This window comes from Ornithorhynchus anatinus, chromosome 2 (genome assembly GCF_004115215.2).
Source record: "Ornithorhynchus anatinus isolate Pmale09 chromosome 2, mOrnAna1.pri.v4, whole genome shotgun sequence".
Classification (NCBI taxonomy): Eukaryota; Metazoa; Chordata; class Mammalia; order Monotremata; family Ornithorhynchidae; genus Ornithorhynchus; species Ornithorhynchus anatinus.
Genome location: NC_041729.1, coordinates 10938751 through 10957961, shown reverse-complemented (window position 1 = coordinate 10957961; position 19211 = coordinate 10938751). Strand labels below are relative to the sequence as shown.

Genomic DNA, 19211 nt, shown 5'->3' with positions numbered 1-19211 from the left:
GGAGAGTTGGGGGCGATCTAATCGGGTCCTCTGGCTAACACCCTGGAGGCAGGGGAAAGAAAAGCTGCAAGGGAAAGAATGAAAATGTTTGTGGTATTTGTTAAGTGCTTACTAAAAAAGCAGCATGGCTTAGTGGAAAGAGCATGGGTTTGGGAGTCAGAGGTTTGTTCGTTCTGATCTCGGTTCTGCCACTGTGTGACTTTGGGCAAGTCACTTAACTTCTCTGTGCCTCAGTTACCTCATCTGTAAAATGGGGATGAAGACTGTGAGCCCCATGTGGACAACTTGATTACCCTTTATCTACCTCAGCGCTTGACACATAGTAAGCACGTAACAAATACCATCATTATTATTATTATTGTTATTATTACTGTGTGTCAAGCACTGTACTAAGCACTGGAGTGGGTACAAAATAATCAGGTCCCACATGGGGCTCACAGTCCAAGTAGGTGTTGAATCCCCATTTGGCAGTGAGGGAACTGAGACTCAGAGAAGAAAAGACCCTTGCCCAAAGTCACACAACAGCAAGTGGTGGGGCAGAGATTAGAACCCAGGTGATGATGATGATGATGATATTTGTTAAGCGCTTACTATGTACCGAGCACTGTTCTAAGTGCTAGGGTAGATACAGGGTAATCAGGTTGTCCCACGTGGGGCTCACAGTCTTAGTCGCCATTTTACAGAGAAGGTAACTGGGGCAGGGCGAAGTTAAGTGGCTTGCCTAAAGTCACACAGCTGTCAAGTGGCAGAGCGGGGATTTGAACCCACAACCTCTGACTCCCAAGCCCATGCTATTTCCACTAAGTCACGCTGCTTTCTAGGGTGAAAGAGGGTGCCCAGCCTCAGTGTCCCAGTGACTCATTGGATTCTCCAAAATAGCTTCTAACGGGTTCTCTTGTTCTTGATATCCAAGGTGAGAGCTGCCTTCAAGCATAAAACCAAGGTGTGGTCCCTCACCAGCAGTTCCATCCGCAACGTCAACGTGAAACCTTTTAATTCAGACATTGTAAGTACTCTGCCTGGGGCCTTAATCTACCTATTCCCTCTAGGGTCATTTGGATCTCAGGAATCAAAATTGGGGTGGGGGAATCTAATCAATAATAATAATAATTGTAGTATTTGATAAGTATTTACTATGCACCAGGTACTGTATTAAGCCCTGGGATGGATTCATGCAAATCAGGTTGGATATAGTCCCTGTCCCACATGGGGCTCACAGTCTCAATAGGAAGGAGAACAGATATTGAATCCTCATTTTACAGTTGAGAAAACAGAAGCCCAGAAAAGTGAAGTGACTTACCTCAGGTCACGCAGCAGACAAGTGGCAGAGCAGGGATTAGAACCCAAGACCTTCTGACTCCCAGGCGTGGGCTCTATCCAATAGGCCATACTGCTTCTCAATGCCCACCCCTCCACAGTCCATTAACTATGGTGGTGTTTGTTATGTGCACACTATGTGCCAAGCACTGCATTTAAATACTGGTGAAGATATGAGATAATCAAGTTAGACATAGTCTCTGTCTCACATGGGGTGTATAGTCTTGGGGTCGGTGGGCCATGAAGAGAACAGGTATTGAATTGCCATTTTAGGGATGAGGAAACTGAAGCCCAGAAAAGTGAAGTGACTTGTCCAAGGTAACCTAGCAGCACTGTGGCCTAGTGTAAAGATCAAGAACCTGGGATTCAGAGGACCTAGGTTCTAATCCCAGCTCTGCCAATCGCTCTGCCAGCTACTTTCTCTGTGACCTCGGGCACTTACCTTCTCTGTGCCTCAGTTTTCTCAACTGTAAAATGGGGATTCAGTACCTGTTCTAACCTCCTACTTAGACTGTGAGCCCCAGGTGGTGGGACCGGGACTGTTTCTGACCTTCTTAACATGTTCCTACCTCAGTGCTTAGAACAGTCTTTGACACACAGTAAGCACTTAAAAAATTATTTTTAAAAAATGGCAGAGATGGGATTAGAACCCAGGTCCTCTGACATCTAGCCCTTGCTCCTTTCAGAAGGCCTCAGTGGGTGGAGAAAGCACTAATTCCTAAAGGATAACTGCTCTAGAGATCCCCATAAGTGTTCTGAAAGCTTTACGCTCGAGATCTCTCCCTCTGAAAACACAGTGATTGTGGGCCACTATAAAATACCTGACCCCTTCCTGTCCTTCCTCTCTGAAACTCCTTGAGGGTGGGAGTCATATCTTTAACTTGCAAGAAGCAGCTTGACCAAGTGAAAAAGAGCACTAGACTGTGAGGCAGGAGATCTGGGTTCTAATCCAAGTTCTGCCACATGTATGTTGTGTGACCTAGGGCAAGAAACCTAACCTTTCTGTGCCTGAGTTTCTTCAATTGTAAGATGAGAATTTCATATCTGCTCCTCCACCTCCTTGCTTACACTGTGAGCCCCATGTGAGAGAGGGATTATGTCTGATCTGATTATCTTGTGTCTTACCCAGTGTTTGGCAATAGCATGCACTTAGCAAATAGAACTACAGTTTCTGTTGTCTATCCCCAAGCGCCATCTGTAATAAGAGCTCAGTAAATAATAATCACAATAAAAATAGTCGTTATTGTGATGATGTTGGTGATGATTATTATTGTGTTTGTTAAGCACTTACTCTATGCCTAGCACCTCACTAAGCACCTGGGCAGATATAAGATAATCAGGCCAGACACAGTCCCTGTCCCAAACAGAACTCCACACTTTTCTGCCCAAACCTTTTCTTCCCTTGGACTTTCCCATCCCTGTAGACAGTACCACCCTACTCCCTGTCTCACAAGCCCATAACCATGGCACTATTCTCAACTCATCCCATTATTCAATATACATATTCACTCTGTCACCAACTCCTGTCAGTTCAGCCTTCACGACATCACTAAAATCTGCCCTTTCTTCTCCATTCAAATCGCTACCACATTAATCCAAGCACTTATTCTAGCCCAACTTGATTACTGCATCAACCTCCTTGCCGACCTCCCTACCTCCTGTCTCTCTCTATTAAAGTCCATACTTCACTCTGCTTTCCAAATCATTTTTCGACAAAACCATCCAGTCCTTTTCCTACTCTTCAAGAACCTCCAGTGGTTTCTCATCCACCTCCGTATCAAAGAGAAACCATTTAGCATCAGCTTTAAAGCACTCAATCTCATTTCCCCTTCCTGCCTTACCTCTATGATTTCCTATAACAATCCAGCCCACACACCGTGCTACTCTCTGCCAACCTACTCACTGTACCTCAATCTCATCTAACTCACCACCGGCCCCTTTCCCACATCCTACCTCTGTCTGGAAACTCCCTCTTCCTTCATATCCAATAGACCATCACTCTCTCTACCTTCAAAACTTAATTAAAATCACATCTCCTCCAAGGGGCCTTCCCCAAATAAGCCCTCATTTCCTCTTCTCCGATGTCTCTTTTGCATACTCTTATACTTGGATTTAAACCCTCATTCACCCAACCCTCAACCCCACAGTACTTATGTACATATCCACAATTTACTTATTAATTTACGTTAACACCTCTCTCCTCTGGACTGTAGGATGCTTGTGGCCAGGGAATGTGCCTACCAACTCTGTTATACTGTACTGTCCCAAACACTCAGTACAGTGCTCTGCACACAGTAAGCGCTCAATCAGTACAATTGGTTGATTGTCCCCCATGCGGCTCACATTGTAAGTTGGAGGGAGAACACATATTATCCATTCCCCATTTTACATATGCGGTAACTGAGTCACAGAGGAGGGAAATGACTTGCTCAAGATCACACAGCAGGCTAGTGACAGAGTTGGGATCAGTACTAAGGTCCTCCAGCTCCCAGGACTGTGCTCTTTCCTCTGAGCTGTGCTGCTTCCTGCACCGTAAATATCACTGTGTGATTGACATCAGTAAAGCGACACACATCTTGCTGCAATTTCAAAGGCTATCTCCTATGTGCCACAGGGCCAGGATGTTACTGGGTTCTTCTTTCCTGGCTCAATCAGGGCAGAGGAGAGGGCAAAGTTGTAGGGCAAATAAAAGCACACAACTATAGAACAAACTGGTAGGAGGAGCATCCAAGTGCTCCTGGGCAAAAGGAGTCCCTCAGCTCTGACTCTGGCCTCTGTCCTCACGCTGAATTCGACTAGGGGACAGGATAAGCACAATAGCCCAATCCAGTGCTCTGCACTCAGGGCTCAAATACCACTGATTGATTGATAAAGGGAAAAGACTGTCCAGTTTTCATCCATTAAAGGAGCCACCAACTTCAAGTAGAAAACCTTGACAGAAAGAAAGCTCTGCAGTTTCTTCCCACTGCCCGAGGGAGACCGAAGGGCTGAATCTGTGGATGAATGGGAGTCATTTGGGGTCACATTTTGGCTCCAACTCACCCACTCCTGCTTGGGAGGCAGACATTTGCTAGAGGAGCTGAGGGATGGGTTTCCTTTGCTGTGATGGCTCTGAATTAAATTGCAGTGAGGTAGAGATAGTTGTCCTTCCTATTTGAAAATGCAGCTACTGACGGTGAAATTGACTGAAGGAGGAGTGTGTGGCTTGGAGAAGCACCTAATCATAAATAATAATGATGTTATTTATAAAGTCCTTACTATGACCCGAGATAATCTGACCTGATTATATTGTATGTACCCAATGCTTAGTACACTGACCGGCACATAGTAAGCACTTCAAAAAAAGCTCCCCATCCCCTCAAAATATAGATATATATAAACCAATCAGACACAGTCCTTGACCCCAGTGGGGCTCACAGTCTAATAGGGAGAACAGGTATTTTATCCCCATTTAACAGCTGAAAAGACTGAGGTATAGAGAATTAAGTGGCCAAGCACACCCTCAGTTCGTAAGCAAATACCATCTCCCTCTTTCCCTCACAAACGATGTTCCAGATCTCTCCTGTTGGAGAACTGCACCTGGGCAGCCATTGATAATGTGTTTTTGATTTCCAGATGAATGGAAACAGGCCTGGTACGGCTCCCACAAAGCTGAACACATGGGACAAGAGCACCAATTCCGCCAACAGGATCGACTTATCAGCCGTGTGACGTGAGATCGGCCTTCCTTCTGCCTGCAGAGCAGGCCATCCCATGGGGTCTCCCATCCCCTAGAGACACCTCCAAATATTCTCATCATTATTTCCAGAATGACTCACTCTCTCCATCACAGGCTGGGAAATGGGAAAATACTGCATTGCTTGTTGGGTAATCTGATCAGTCCTCATATGCTAACTTTCTCATGTGCGACAGAATCCACCCCTTGACCAATAGCAATTCCTGCAGAGTAACTATAAACCGATTATACACTGGATGTCTGATCTGACGATGAGAACGCTAGGTACATGGAAAGCTGGCTATTGCTGCCTAACTCATTCCCGATTTGCCAATTTGACGGTGGGGTCAGATTTTCCGACAGGTCCATTTCATCCTGAAAAATAAGATCCGATAGAAATGAAAAGTGGGCTATGGTGATTTGACTGTGGAACTATTCTTGTTTTGATGTTCATTCTTAGTTTGTTCCTGAGTAATTCACTTATTCCAAGGCAAGTACACAGAATACTGAAAATAGCAGAAAAGAGAACAGAAATCCATTTGAATGCTATGAGGAAGCTACACTTAGCCTTTCATCCTACTTCAGAGATTCAAAACCAGGGAAGCTGATGTTCTGATAGTGCTGTGTGATACCTAACACACACACACTCATATTCCTACACAAACACACCCAGTATCCAACTCAGGTAGATATTGGGTGTAAAAGAGGTATGTATATATTAAATTACATACACATGCATGCACATGCACACACACTGAATGCAGTATTTATACATTTTTAAATGTATAAATCTTCATCGATTGTACAAAATCAAAGCATTATTTTTTTTACAAGATAATGCAGAAGGCTCCCGCTGCTCTGAGCTCATTAATGCAACTTCCCTCGTTGCCCATGTTTGTCTGTTGGCAGAATGCTTTCCTTAGAGTTGTGTGAGTCTTTCAGCTAAAATCACTAAGCACTTTTCACCCACTGAATTAGCCTGTACTGCTGGCAAACCGATCAACTGAGTAGAGGGCGGGGAGGGGGAGTTTCCACTAAAGAATAAACCAATCAATCCCCAAATAGCAAAAGTCATCAGATACTGTGAAACAGTAAGACTGCACCTAAGCCTGTGTGTGCTCCACAGTCGATTTTCTTAAATACAGTCATCCACCTTCAACAGCTTTATTCAAATGATGCAGCCTCTTAGTTGAAAAAGATCCATATCGCATTCTTCCTGAATATGACAGGACTCTTCAGTGGGCCATCACCATTAAAGCTGTTTTGTAATCCATGTTTTCAAACTTATTATTCTCCACCCTCATTTAGGATTTATAGATCACCCATTTATTGATATGTTTTCTAACGAGTAATTATGATGGGCACAATATTAGCCAATGTTAACAGTGGGGAAAAAAAAAATCCTCCTAAGTGGCACGCTGTTTCCAAATGGTTAATAAACCATTAAGCTCATCGTTTTGAGATTTTTTTGTTGTTGTTGTTTGTCTGAGAACCAGGGATGAAGGCAAAGTATAGTATGAAAACCAAAATATCATCTGCTACTATCTTTAATTTATGGACTCTGACTAAGCCCTTTAAGAAATGGAAACTTTGTTGCATTTGTGTATGTAAGCCAAGCTGTTGTAACCAGGTGGGTGTTTGATCTAGTAATATGATCTCAGAACTTTCAGGATGCTTGGACACAGGATGTAAGCTAACCATACTGTGATGAGAGTTCAGTGTGTTTGTGAAGATGGGGGCAAAATATTTAAACTTATTTTTGATACTAGAGCAAGTTATCTTTTAAACTGTGACCATGGATATGGATTTAGACCCTTTCACTGCTCATGTCTATTAGCTCTAGTGTAAGACCAGGGACTTGAAACTGATAAGTTTGAGTCATTAGATTACATTTCTAGAATTGGGACTTGTGTTTTTGTGGGGTTTTTTTTTTCCTTGTTGTTCACTCACCTTGAGTATGTGGAGTTTTGAGCTGAGATGTTGAGTGTCAAGGGCCGTCAGCAAAACTCAAATCTGAGAAATAGCAGCATGTTATTGAGGGGTTAAATCTCTTGTCTATCCAGGAGCGATTTTTAGGTGGTCCCCAAATTGCATCAGTAAACACAGTGAATTGTGAAAATGTTATTTTTTACTCTTTACACTCTGAGAAAAGTGTATTATAGGACAGATAGATGTGGTTTTCCCATATATGAGAACTATTGTAGATAGCTCTAGTTTATTCAGTAAACAATTAGATTTTATACAGACTATGTTCCGTATTTTAAATTTGCAATTTGAAAATTGAATTACTTGTAATATTGTATCTGTTACATTCGTGTGAATTTAGCAGTTATATCACTGTATTAAAAACTTTGATACTTGGGATTTTGGCTTCTTTAATTTCTGATAAATCAGTAAGTAATAAGAACATGTTCTCTGTTTCAGATTGATTTGTTCCTCATTTCCAAACCTGTATTTTTCTAAATCTTCCAGAGTCCGGCAAATGCATTGAAAGATAAATATGCAATAGACCCTTTCTAAACTTTTCCATCTTGTTTTTTTAAGGTAAAGTAATGCAATTTATTTATAGGCTTGTATATTTCTGCTTCTGCAATATTTCATCAGGACAGAATAATTCTGAAAAAGACAAATCTTAATGAAATCTTAATAGAATGAGATGTTAGTTTATGAGATTGTCACAGATGATAATGAATGCCAATAACCAATAAAATATTGCAGTGTTTTTCAAAATAAAGTCCTAATAATTTCTTAAGTAACTTGTTGACTCATACTTCTTTTGAAATTAGGAGCCTTAAGACAAGACCTTTTATGCTCTGTACACAGTATGTGCTCAATAAATATCATTGCTAGATTATAGCACATTTTTAACCACAATCATGTCACAACTCCAAGGAACTTTCCTTTGATCTCTGTACCTCCTATATGTCCCTATCATCAGTCTGCAGGTCATTGCTCTATGCCTCAGTTTCCCCATCTGTAAAATGAGGATTAAAGACCTGTTCTCCTTCCACTTCAAACTGTGAGCCCCAAGTGGGGCAAGGACTGTCTGATCTGATTGTCTTGTACCTACCCCAGAGCTTATCACAGTCCTTGGCATATAGTAGGTGCTTAAATACCAAAATTATTATTATTATCAGCCTTTTGCTTGCAACTGTAGTTAGACGTCTCTGTCAGTGGAGCGACCTTGAATAAAAAGAACGGATATATATGCCTTGTCTTATGCTGTCGAGTCATCTCCTACCCATAATGACTCCATGGACACATCTCTCCCAGAATGTCCCTCCTCCATCTGCAATCATTCTGCTAGAGGATCCATATTGTTTTCTTGGTAAAAATCTGGAAGTGGTTTACCATTGCCTTGATCCGCTCAGTTAACTTGAGTCTCTGCCCTTGACTCTTTCCCATGCTGCTGCTGCTGCCCCTGATAGGTGACATCTGAGCTGTAGCAGATTGCTTTCCACTTGGTAACCACTGACCAAGCTAGGAATGGAACAGGTACACCTCTGCTTGACTCTCCTTCCCGTAGCCAAGTCTGGTAGAGTACTGGAAAGTTTCCAGGTGCCATCCTGAGAGGGGGATATATGTGTATATATAGTTAGTGACATGTGTATATCATGCAGATTCTAGTAAAAAATTGATTTTTTTCCACTGAGAAAATCCTTTCAAAAATGTCTTAGCATTACTCAGATAAATTATAAAAAATGAAAGTCTAAAAAAACCCATTTTTTTAAGAAAATGGAATTAATGTGGAAAATGTTTTGAAATAATTGTTTACCTTCATTTACTTAAATCAAAAGTACTACATTATGTTGAAACAAGTATAGAACTTTTGTAATACTCTACTGAAGATTAATCTCAGGGTTCAAGCTTTAGTAAATTTAAGAGTTGATACTCAGAAGCCTATTGAAAATATCTAGGAAACATAGTATTTAAACTGAACACATTTTATTCAACCTCCAAATTCATAAAACCTTATTCATATAAAATTCACACTGTGGATATTATAAAATGTCATCCTTAATTTTATTGCTCCAGCACTGACCTTAGGAAAGAAACATTATAAAGACATATTTAAAAAAATCAGCATCTTTACCCATGTACCAATGTAAGGGCTTGATATTTTCATGCTTACTCAGAAATAAAAAAAAAATTATATTCTCTTCACTTAAATTTTGTAAGTTTTTACAAAAAGACATGCCAAAAAGCAATAAAATTTACTTAGATTCAATGCAATCTTGCCATATAATCCTAATAAACCCTGATTTTGTATTATTCCAAATAAATAATTATAAACAATCCAATCCTGAAAATTCCAGTATTATTTGGTCAGGCTTATTTTAATTCAGCTCCAGTTTGGTATAATAAAATAATAATAATGATAATAGTGGCATTTATTAAGTGGTTATTATGTGCCAAGCACTGGGGTAGATTCATTAATTCATTCCATCGTATTTTTTGAGTGCTTACTGTGTGTAGAATACTGCACTAAGTACTTGGGGGAGTACAATACAGCTATAAACGTATACATTCCCTGCCCACAATGAGCTTACAGTTAAGAGGAGGGGAGATGGGCATGAATACAAATAAATTATAGATATATACATAAGTGCTGAGGGTCTGGGAGGGGAGAAGAGCAAAGGGAACAAGTCATGGTGACACAGAAGGGAGTGGGAGATGAGGAAAGGTTGGGCTTAGTCTGGGAAGGCCTCTAGGAGGAGATGTGCTTCAATAAGGCTTTGAAGGAGGGGAGAGTAATTGTTGGATTTGAGGAGACAAAGTAATTGGGTTAGACACAGTCTCTGCTCCACAGACTGAATCCCCATCTTAGAGTTGAGGTAACAGGCACAGAGACACGAAGTGCCTTGCCCAAAGTCACCCAGCAGAGAAGTGGCAGAGCCGAGATAAGAACCAAAGTCCTTCTGACTCCCAGGCCTGGGCTTTGTTCACTAGGCCTTGCTGCTTCCCTGTTGGTACTGGGGCTACCGAGGGTCAGTTGCAGCTCTGAACCTTTTGGATTCCCCAGAGGGAGGGTCATGGAGCCTAGTTTGATCAAACACTCAATTTTATTTGTTGAGTGCTCACTATTTGCACAGCAATCAAATAAATGTATTCATTCATTCATTCAATAGTATTTATTGAGCACTTACTATGTGCAGAGCACTGTACTAAGCGCTTGGAATATACAAATCGGTAACAGATAGAGACAATCCCTGTCCATTGACGGGCTTACAGTCTAATCGGGGGAGACGGACAGACAAGAACAATAGCAATAAATAGAATCGAGAGGATGAACATCTCATTAAAACAATAGCAAATAAATAGAATCAAGACGATGTACATTTCATTAACAAAATAAACAGGGTAATGAAAATATATACAGTTGAACAGACGAGTACAGTGCTGAGGGGATGGGAAGGGAGAGGGGGAGGAGCAGAGGGAAATGGGGGGAAAAGAGGGTTTAGCTGCGGCGAGGTGAAGGGGGGTGGTAGAGGGAGAAGGGAAGCTCAGTCTGGGAAGGCCTCTTGAAGGAGGTGAGCTGTAAGTAGGGTTTTGAAGAGGGGAAGAGAATTAGTTTGCCGAGGTGAGGAGGGAGGGCATTCCAGGATCGTGGGAGGGCGTGGCCCAGGGGTGGATGGGATAGGCGAGAATGGGGGACGGTGAGGAGGTGGGCGGCAGAGGAGGGGAGCATGCAGGGTGGGCAGTGGAAAGAGAGAAGGGAGAGAGGAGGAGGGGGCAAGGTGATGGAGAGAGCACTTACTGTGTGCAGGGTCACCACACTGAGTCCTTGGGACAGTACAAGCAACAGCCCACAACAAGTTGACAGAGGGAGCTTAATTCAGTATTCATTCCCTTAAATAGGATCAGTTCTGCTCTCCACTCTTGTAAATTCTCAAAACTAGCAATTCCCAGTTCCAACTATGACAGGTATTTAAGGATAGGTTATTTAAATAAATCTGAACTAAAGCAGCATCTGAATGTTAAATTTTAATTGTCATTGAATTCTAAAAGTTGTTTTATAAAAATTCAAAGTCGTCCACATGTTAAAAATTGTAATTTCTCTAAAATGTTTCAAAAGTTATGTGCTGATGATAATAATGATAAGTATGCTATTTGTTAAGCATTTACTTTGTACCAAACACTGTACTACAAAGAGGTAGATACAAGATAATTAGGTTGGACACAGTCCCTTTCTCACCTAGCTCTCACAGTCTCAGGAGGAAGGGGGAATAGGGGTTTAATCCCCATTTTACAGATGAGGAAACTAAGTCACAGAGAAATGAAGTGAGTTGCCCAGGGTTACAGCACTCAGATCCACTGACGCCCAAACTTGGGTTCTTTTCACTAAGCCATACTGCTTCTCAAATTGTGAGGATTTCAGTCAAATTCCTCATCTGTAAAATAATTATTTAGTTCACAAATTCATCCAGACAAATAATGATTTCTAAATTAAAATATTTTTTCCAGTAAGCACGATAAAGCACCTCTGTGGGTCTTTCTGTCAACACTGAATATGTGGCTTCAAGAAAGACCCTTAGCCTTGATGCTCCTTAGCTGTTCTGAGAACATTCTACCTGTTCTCCCCCTTTGCCACTATTCAACCATTTTCCTTCTGCTAAAGAACTTCCCCACATTGTACAATATAGGTCTTACTTTCTGCCTTTATCAGACCTCTCAAATCCATCCTTTTTCTCTTCCTACATGAATTCTACCTACTCGACCAACAGGATTAGAGAATTTGAAAGCCAGAGTCCTGAGTTCCTTAGGAAAGATAAGCTTTTAAAAGCTAGAAGAACGAGGCCTGCTGGATCCATTATGTAGTTGCAGCAATAATGGAATTATAATGGAATTGTCAACATGTTACGGCTTATGAGATGGCCATATCCTCCATTGCCTAAGGTCATATATCATAGGAAGAGTAGTTTTGGGGGTGCTTACCCACTCCTGCTTCTGAATGTCTCCAATCACCACTAGAAGGCATTTTCTTGGGGAAAAAAAATCTCTTCATGGGTTTTTAAATCCCCATTGAAAAAACAAAACAAAACACTGCTTTTCCTGTAGGGACAGCATGGGCGTATGGAGCCACACCAGGCCTCTTTAGGGGAAGTCTTTGAAAACCTACAAATTCCGGTTCTTCCACAACAATGTGTGTTTTTAACATGAAAAAGTGCACAGTTCTCTTAGTATGCAAAAGATTGCTCGGCAACCATCATCAGAGAGTGAGCAGTAACCAATGCCTTTAATTATTTTGTAAAACCCTGTATATGAAACAATTTAATATGCCTATAGATTTTTGATTTTTTTTTCCAATTTGGCCTTGGTTAGCATGGAGGAAGAAAATCAATTACAGTAGCCTTGCAAATCTCAACACATTTGAAGTAGCCATTTTCATCATTCATTAATTCAAGATGGGTATTGCTTCCCAGCTTGAAATAATGTTTCATAATGTCTTTGATTAGCTTATCTACACTGGGCAAAATGCTCAAGGGGAAGGGGCTATGTTTCAAAGAAGAAATACTTTTTGAAGAACACAGGTTGTCTCCACTCAAAAGGTTCTAAGCACGACGGGAGAGGAAGGAAGTTAAAATCTTTTCTTTTGAAGATCTGGGAGATCTCATAAATGCCCAACTTGCAAATTTCAGTGTATCTAGATAATAATAATAATAATACTGGCATTTGTTAAGCGTTTACTATGTGCAGAACACGGTTCTAAGCGCTGGGTACAGGGTAATCAGGTTGCCCCATGTGAGGCTCACAGTCTTAATCCCCATTTTACAGATGAGGGAACTGAGGCACAGAGAAGTTAAGTGACTTGCTGTCCCAGGTGACCCTGGGGTACCGACCATCTCAAGGTCAAATGCTATCTCGTGACCTCCTGAGCCGGCAGGCGGAACTCGAAGTGAGGGTGGGACACCGCCCCCACAACCGAAACTGCCAGATTGATAGCCCAAGCTGGGAATACAGAAGGTGCCCCTCGCCCCCGTGCCAATCAAATTAGGAATGGAGAAGGGGGGAGGGCAGAGATTGGATAAACTGAGGCTGGAAGCTGGAATGGACTGAGGGCACAGGTGATAAATACCTGCCGCCTCTAACCTTCTGTGCAGAGGTATGGGACTTGCAGCAGCCGGCTGCAGGTCGCCTCTGTCCAGAGTGTGAGAAGGCCGGTCTGCCTGCACCATGTGAGGAGCCGTGGGATGGGTGAGTGTCCTGTCCTGCTGAGAGTTGGTGGGATTGGAAGCCAGATGCTTCACCATGGGTATTTAACATTAAAAATGGATTTGATGTCTAAGTGGGTGCCTCCCCAGGGGGACGTGAACAGGGTGGGAGCTAGCCGCCTCACCAAGAGCGAGTAACCATAAGTGGGTAATGCATAACTGGGTTTAACGCATAAGTGTATGTAACACATAAGTGTATGTAACGCATAAGTGTATGTAGCGCATAAGTGTATGTAACACATTAGTGTTTAATGCATAAGTGTATTTAATGCTCCTGGGTGGGCGAGCACATGGTGGGAGCCAGCCGCCTCACCACGTTGTGAGAAAATCATAAGAGGGCTTGGGTGTCCGGCCACACGCAAGTAACATAGTGTATTTCTCCCGTTAGGGAAGCTCTAACACCATATTCCTCCCAAAGGGGAAGCTTTAACACCATGTTTCCCCCAAAAGGGAAGACCAATTGTCGCGTCTAATTAATTAATTAAATTCAATCCACCCCACGGAATAAATTCTATTCAAAACTCAGGTTTTTCCATCCCCAGCCTCTCCCTCTTTCTCCACGCTGATTCCGAAAGAACCTGTCCCCAGCGACGGGTGACACTTGCCCACAGTCACACAGCTGACAAGTGCCAGAGCCGGGATTTGAACCCATGACCTCTGACTGCCAAGCCCGGGCTCTTTCCACTGAGGCAGACTGCTTGTTTTTAGATGCTAATCTTGTTTCTATCCACCTCTAGACTGAAGGCTCATTGTGGTCAAGGAACTTGACTACTAATTCTGTTGTGCTCTTCTGAGCACTTAGTACAGTGCTCTGCACATAGTAAGTGGGCATGTCACTCCCCTTCTTAAACAACTCCAGTGGTTGCCTATCCACCTCCGCTCCAAACAAAAACTCCTCACTCTAGGCTTCGAGGCTCTCCGTCACCTTGCCCCTTCCTACCTCTCCTCCCTTCTCTCTTTCTACCGCCCACCCCGCACGCTCCGCTCCTCCGCCGCCCACCTCCTCGCCATCCCTCGGTCTCGTCTATCCCGCCGTCGACCCCTGGGTCACGTCCTCCCGCGGTCCTGGAACGCCCTCCCTCCTCACCTCCGCCAAACTGATTCTCTTTCCCTCTTCAAAACCCTACTTAAAAATCACCTCCTCCAAGAGGCGTTCCCAGACTGAGCTCCTCTTCCCCCTCTACTCCCTCTGCCATCCCCCCTTTACCTCTCCGCAGCTAAAGCCTCATTTTCCCCTTTTCCCTCTGCTCCTCCACCTCTCCCTTCCCATCCCCACAGCACTGTACTCGTCCGCTCAACTGTATATATTTTCGTTACCCTATTTATTTTGTTAATGAATTGTACATCGCCTCGATTCTATTTAGTTGCCATTGTTTTTACGAGATGTTCTTCCCCTTGACGCTGTTTATTGCCATTGTTCTTGTCTGTCCATCTCCCCCGATTAGACTGTAAGCCCGTCAAACGGCAGGGACTGTCTCTATCTGTTGCCGACTTGTTCATCCCAAGCGCTTAATACAGTGCTCTGCACATAGTAAGCGCTCAATAAATACTATTGAATGAATGAATGAATAAGTGCTCAATAAATACTATTGATCAATTGATTGATTGATAAAATAGAACATAGATTCTTGGGTCTGAAATGTAGATTCAATCAACAATCAAGCGCTTAGGATTGTACAAGAGTTGGTAGGCACAATTCCTGCCCTTATGAAACTTCCAAGATTCAGGAAAGGAACCTGGAATTAATGTTAGTTTGGATTCTTTTTGATATTTGCTCCTAGTATGTGACATATTTGGGAATAATAATAATTATGGTACTTGTTAAGAATTTGTTATTTGCCAAGCACTGTTATAAGTTCTGGGGTAGATGCAAGTTCATCAGGGTGGACACAGTCCCTGTTCCACATGGGGCTCCTACTCTTAACCCTCATTTTACAGATGAAGTCACAGAGGCCCAGAAAAGGAAGTGACTTCCCCAAGGTCACATAGCAGACATAGAGCCTGGTTGCCTCTTGATCAACCCATTTCTGGAATAGAAGAGGTCTAGCTTCTTCATTCATAATAATAATAAACATAATTATGGTATTTTTTAAGCACTTACCATGTGTCAAGCACTGCTCTAAGCACTGGGATATAAAAAAGTTAATCAAGCCGGGCACAGACCCTATCCCCTTTGGGATTTAGAGTCTTATTCCTTATTTTACAGATGTGGAAACTGAGGCACAGATAAGTCAAATAATCATACCAAAATCAAGATCAGTGATCATACCAAGATCAAGACCAAGATCATACAGCAGACAAGTGGCAGAGCTGGAATTCAAACCCAGGTCCTCTGACTCCCAGGCCTATGTTCTTTCACTAGGCCATGCCACTTCATCTATCTTAAAGGGAAAAGGTTTTCCAGAGTAGACTGAAATGTAGCTTCCTACTGATAGACATCTCATTTCAACTAGGAATACCTGTTTTTAGTGAGAAATATTTACCAGAATTAAGAGAAGATTTAGGGTCTCTCCTGGAAGGCACCATGCTAGTCTCGTGATTTTCAGTGGAAAACTGTTTTCTCCTAAAAACCTTCCCTGGTTCATTTCCCTACACCCTAAGGTGCATCAATCCAAAAGCCACCTTCTGCACTTACTAGTCATTCAATCAAGCAAGCAATCATATTTATTGAGTACTTACTGTGTGCAGAGCACTGTACTTGGGAGAGTACGGTATAGCAGAGTTGGTTGACACATTCCTTGTCCACAAAGAGTTTATAGTCTGGAGGAGGAGACAGACATTAATATAGATTACAGATATTCATTCATTCCTGCTCCGCCGCTCGCCGGCTGTGTGACTTTGGGCAAGTCACTTGACTTCTCTGTGCCTCAGTTACCTTATCTGTAAAATGGGGATTAAAACTGTGAGCCCGGCGTGGGGCTACCTGATCGCCTTGTATCCCCCAGAGCTTAGAACAGTGCTTGGCACATAGTAAGCGCTTAACAAATACCACTATTCATTTATTGAACACTTACTGTGTGCAAAGCATTGTATTAAAAGCTTGGGAGAGTACAATATTACAATAAGCAGAAACATTTCTGCCCACACGGAGCTCACAGTCTAGAGGGGGAGACAGATATTAATATAAATAGATAAATAAATAAATTATGTATATATATATGTATGTGCTGTGGGGATGGGAGGAAAGGAGGATGAATGAAGGAGCAAGTAAGAGCAGCACAGAAGGGAGTGGAAAAAGAGGAGAGGAGGGCTTAGTCAGGGAAGGCTTCTTGGAGGAGATGTGCCTTTAATGAGTTTTTGAAGTGGGGGAGAGCAATTATCCATCTGATATAAGGAGGGAGGGCATTCCAGGCCAGAGGTAGGATGTGGGAAAGAGACAGGTAGTTAGATAGATAATAATAATAATAATAATAATAATAATAATAATAATGTTGGTATTTGTTAAGCGCTTATTATGTGCAGAGCACTGTTCTAAGCGCTGGGGTAGATACAGGGTAATCAGGTTGTCCTAAGTGAGGCTCACTGTTAATCCCCATTTTACAGATGAGGGAACTGAGGCACAGAGAAGTGAAGTGACTTGCCCACAGTCACACGGCTGACAAGTGGCGGAGCCGTGATTCAAACCCATGACCTCTGACTCTCAAGCCCGGCCTCTTTCCACTGAGCCACACTGCTTCGAGGTAGAGTGAGAAGGTTAGCATTAGAGGAACGAAGTGTGCAGGCTGGGTTGCAGTAGGAGAGTAACGAGGTGAGGTGGGGAGGCAAGGTGATTAAGTGCTCTAAAGCTAATGGTGAGGAGTTTTTGATTGATGCGGAGGAGGGTGGGAAACCACTAGAGCTTCTTAAGGAGTGGGGAAACATGATCAAAACGTTTTTGAAGGACAATGATTCGGGCAGCAGTGGGGAGAGACAGGAGGCAAGGAGGTCAGCAAGGAGGCTGATACAATAATCAAGGCGAGATGGGACCAGTGCTTGCATTAGTCTGTAAGCCCATCAAAGGGCAGGGACTGTCTCTATCTGTTACCGATTTGTACATTCCAAGCGCTTAGTACAGTGCTCTGCACAAAGTAAGCGCTCAATAAATAGTATTGAATGAATTAATTAGTGTGGTAGCAATTTGGATGGAGAGGAAGAGGCGGATTTGGGTGATGTGGTCAAGGTAGTACTGACATGATATGTATATAAATAGTGTAGGACTGAAGGAGGGGGTGAATAAAGCATGTAAATCTAAGTATGAGGGTGACTCAGAGGGGAGCGGAAGAAGGGAAAAATGAGGGCTTGGTCAGGGAAGACCTCTCGGAGGAGATAAGCTTCAGATTCTGTATTTATATCTACCATACACACTTATACATTTTCAACTGGACAATTATTTATTCAGCTATTTCACTTTGACATACTCAAGCTCCTACTCCTTACATCCTCCTTAGTCCAGCTCTCCTTGTTTGTGAATTTTTCTGCCCATCTCCCCTATTAGACTGTAAGGCTCCTGAGGATATAGGCCATGTCTTCTACACCTATGTATTTACCCAAACCGTACAGTTGATTGATTGCTGAATTGAAATACAAAGGTCTTTGGTCAAGCAAACCTTCTCTATGGAATCTGAGAATCATTTGCATATTCCCTGTCTCCCCCACTCCCTATTCTAGCTCATTCTAACTCATCCCAGCCTAATAGTCCTTTAGGGTACTTGAAATTCATTCAGAGACTTGCCTCTCTAACTCCACAATGACTTTGAAAAATAGCATTATTAGCAGTGATTTACATTTATTAGAAGCAGCATGGCTCAGTGGAAAGAGCCCGGGTTTGGGAGTCAGAGGTCATGGGTTTGAATTCTGGCTCTGCCACTTGTCAGCTGTGTGACTGTGGGCAAGTCACTTCACTTCTCTGTGCCTCAGTTACCTCATCTGTAAAATGGGGATTAACTATAACCCTATTACCCTGTATCTACCCCAGCGCTTAGAACAGTGCTCTGCACATAGTAAGCGCTTAACAAATACCATTATTATTATTTATTATTACTAGATTACGTGATCACTTGGAATTACGTGATCACTTGGACCATGAGCTCTTTGTGAGACAGGGACTGTGTCCAACTTGATGAGCTTATATTCACCTCAGTGCTGAGTACAGTGCTTGCCACATAGTAAGCTCTTAGCAAACATCACAATTATTATGAATGGTAAAAATTATTTTGACTGTTTATTAGAGCTGCCTTCATACCTCTCAGGTCCTTGAAGAATGTGATATATTCATGTTGGCTGCAATTTTAGAGTTATTTCTTATGCTCCTGTGCTTCTACCATCCAGAAATTTTCAGTTTAATGATATTAGCCCCTGAGTTGCAGGCTCTCTGGGCATTCCTCACTCTGTGCACATTGTGGAAACAGTGTATAAAGGATTTAAGCTTGTGCTATTGTGCCTGGAAAATTGTGTTCATTAAAATGAAGATGAAAATTTAAAATATTTTTTGGCACACTAAGAAGAAAAGTAGCCTGTGAGTTACACAATTATTAGGAAAATGGGGTGTTTTTATTATGTCTCCTTTATCCTTTGCATTAGAATGCACTTCAATATGGAGCAGGGGCAGGTAGCCACAGAAATGAGCAAAAGCCCACGTAACTCACTGTGCCTAAAAGCCCTCAATTTGTGGACTCAGCTACTCATTCTCTCCTTTTTCTCTTTGGGTCTGGTTGTCAAGGAAATTTGAATCGAGGGAGATGGCAGATGGATAGATAGTCTGTGTGTTTGACTTACCCCAACTGTAATTTGTTTTTATGCCTCAATCGAAAGCACCTTGAATAAAGGATTATGACTACAAAACCATTAATGATAACTGGTATTTAGTAAGGATGTATGATCTGCCAACCACTGTCTTAAGCAATGGGGTTGATTCAGGTTCATACAGTCCCTACCCCGCATGGGCTCTCAGTCTAAAGTAGAAGGGAAAACAGGGATTGCTTCCCCAT

General features: G+C 42.4%; 1 protein-coding gene across 2 annotated transcripts in view; it reads left to right on the top strand.

The window, feature by feature from the left end:
- Positions 1 to 7784, top strand: part of ADGRD1 (adhesion G protein-coupled receptor D1) — a 367284-nt gene extending 359500 nt beyond the window's left edge. For both annotated transcript variants that reach the window (XM_029058449.2, XM_029058448.2), the window contains 2 exons: positions 914 to 1006; positions 4933 to 7784. In XM_029058449.2, the coding sequence (XP_028914282.1) occupies positions 914 to 1006; positions 4933 to 5028 (189 nt within the window). In that variant the 3' untranslated portion in view covers positions 5029 to 7784. The remainder of the gene's footprint in view (positions 1 to 913; positions 1007 to 4932) is intronic.
- Positions 7785 to 19211: the final 11427 nt, after the last annotated feature.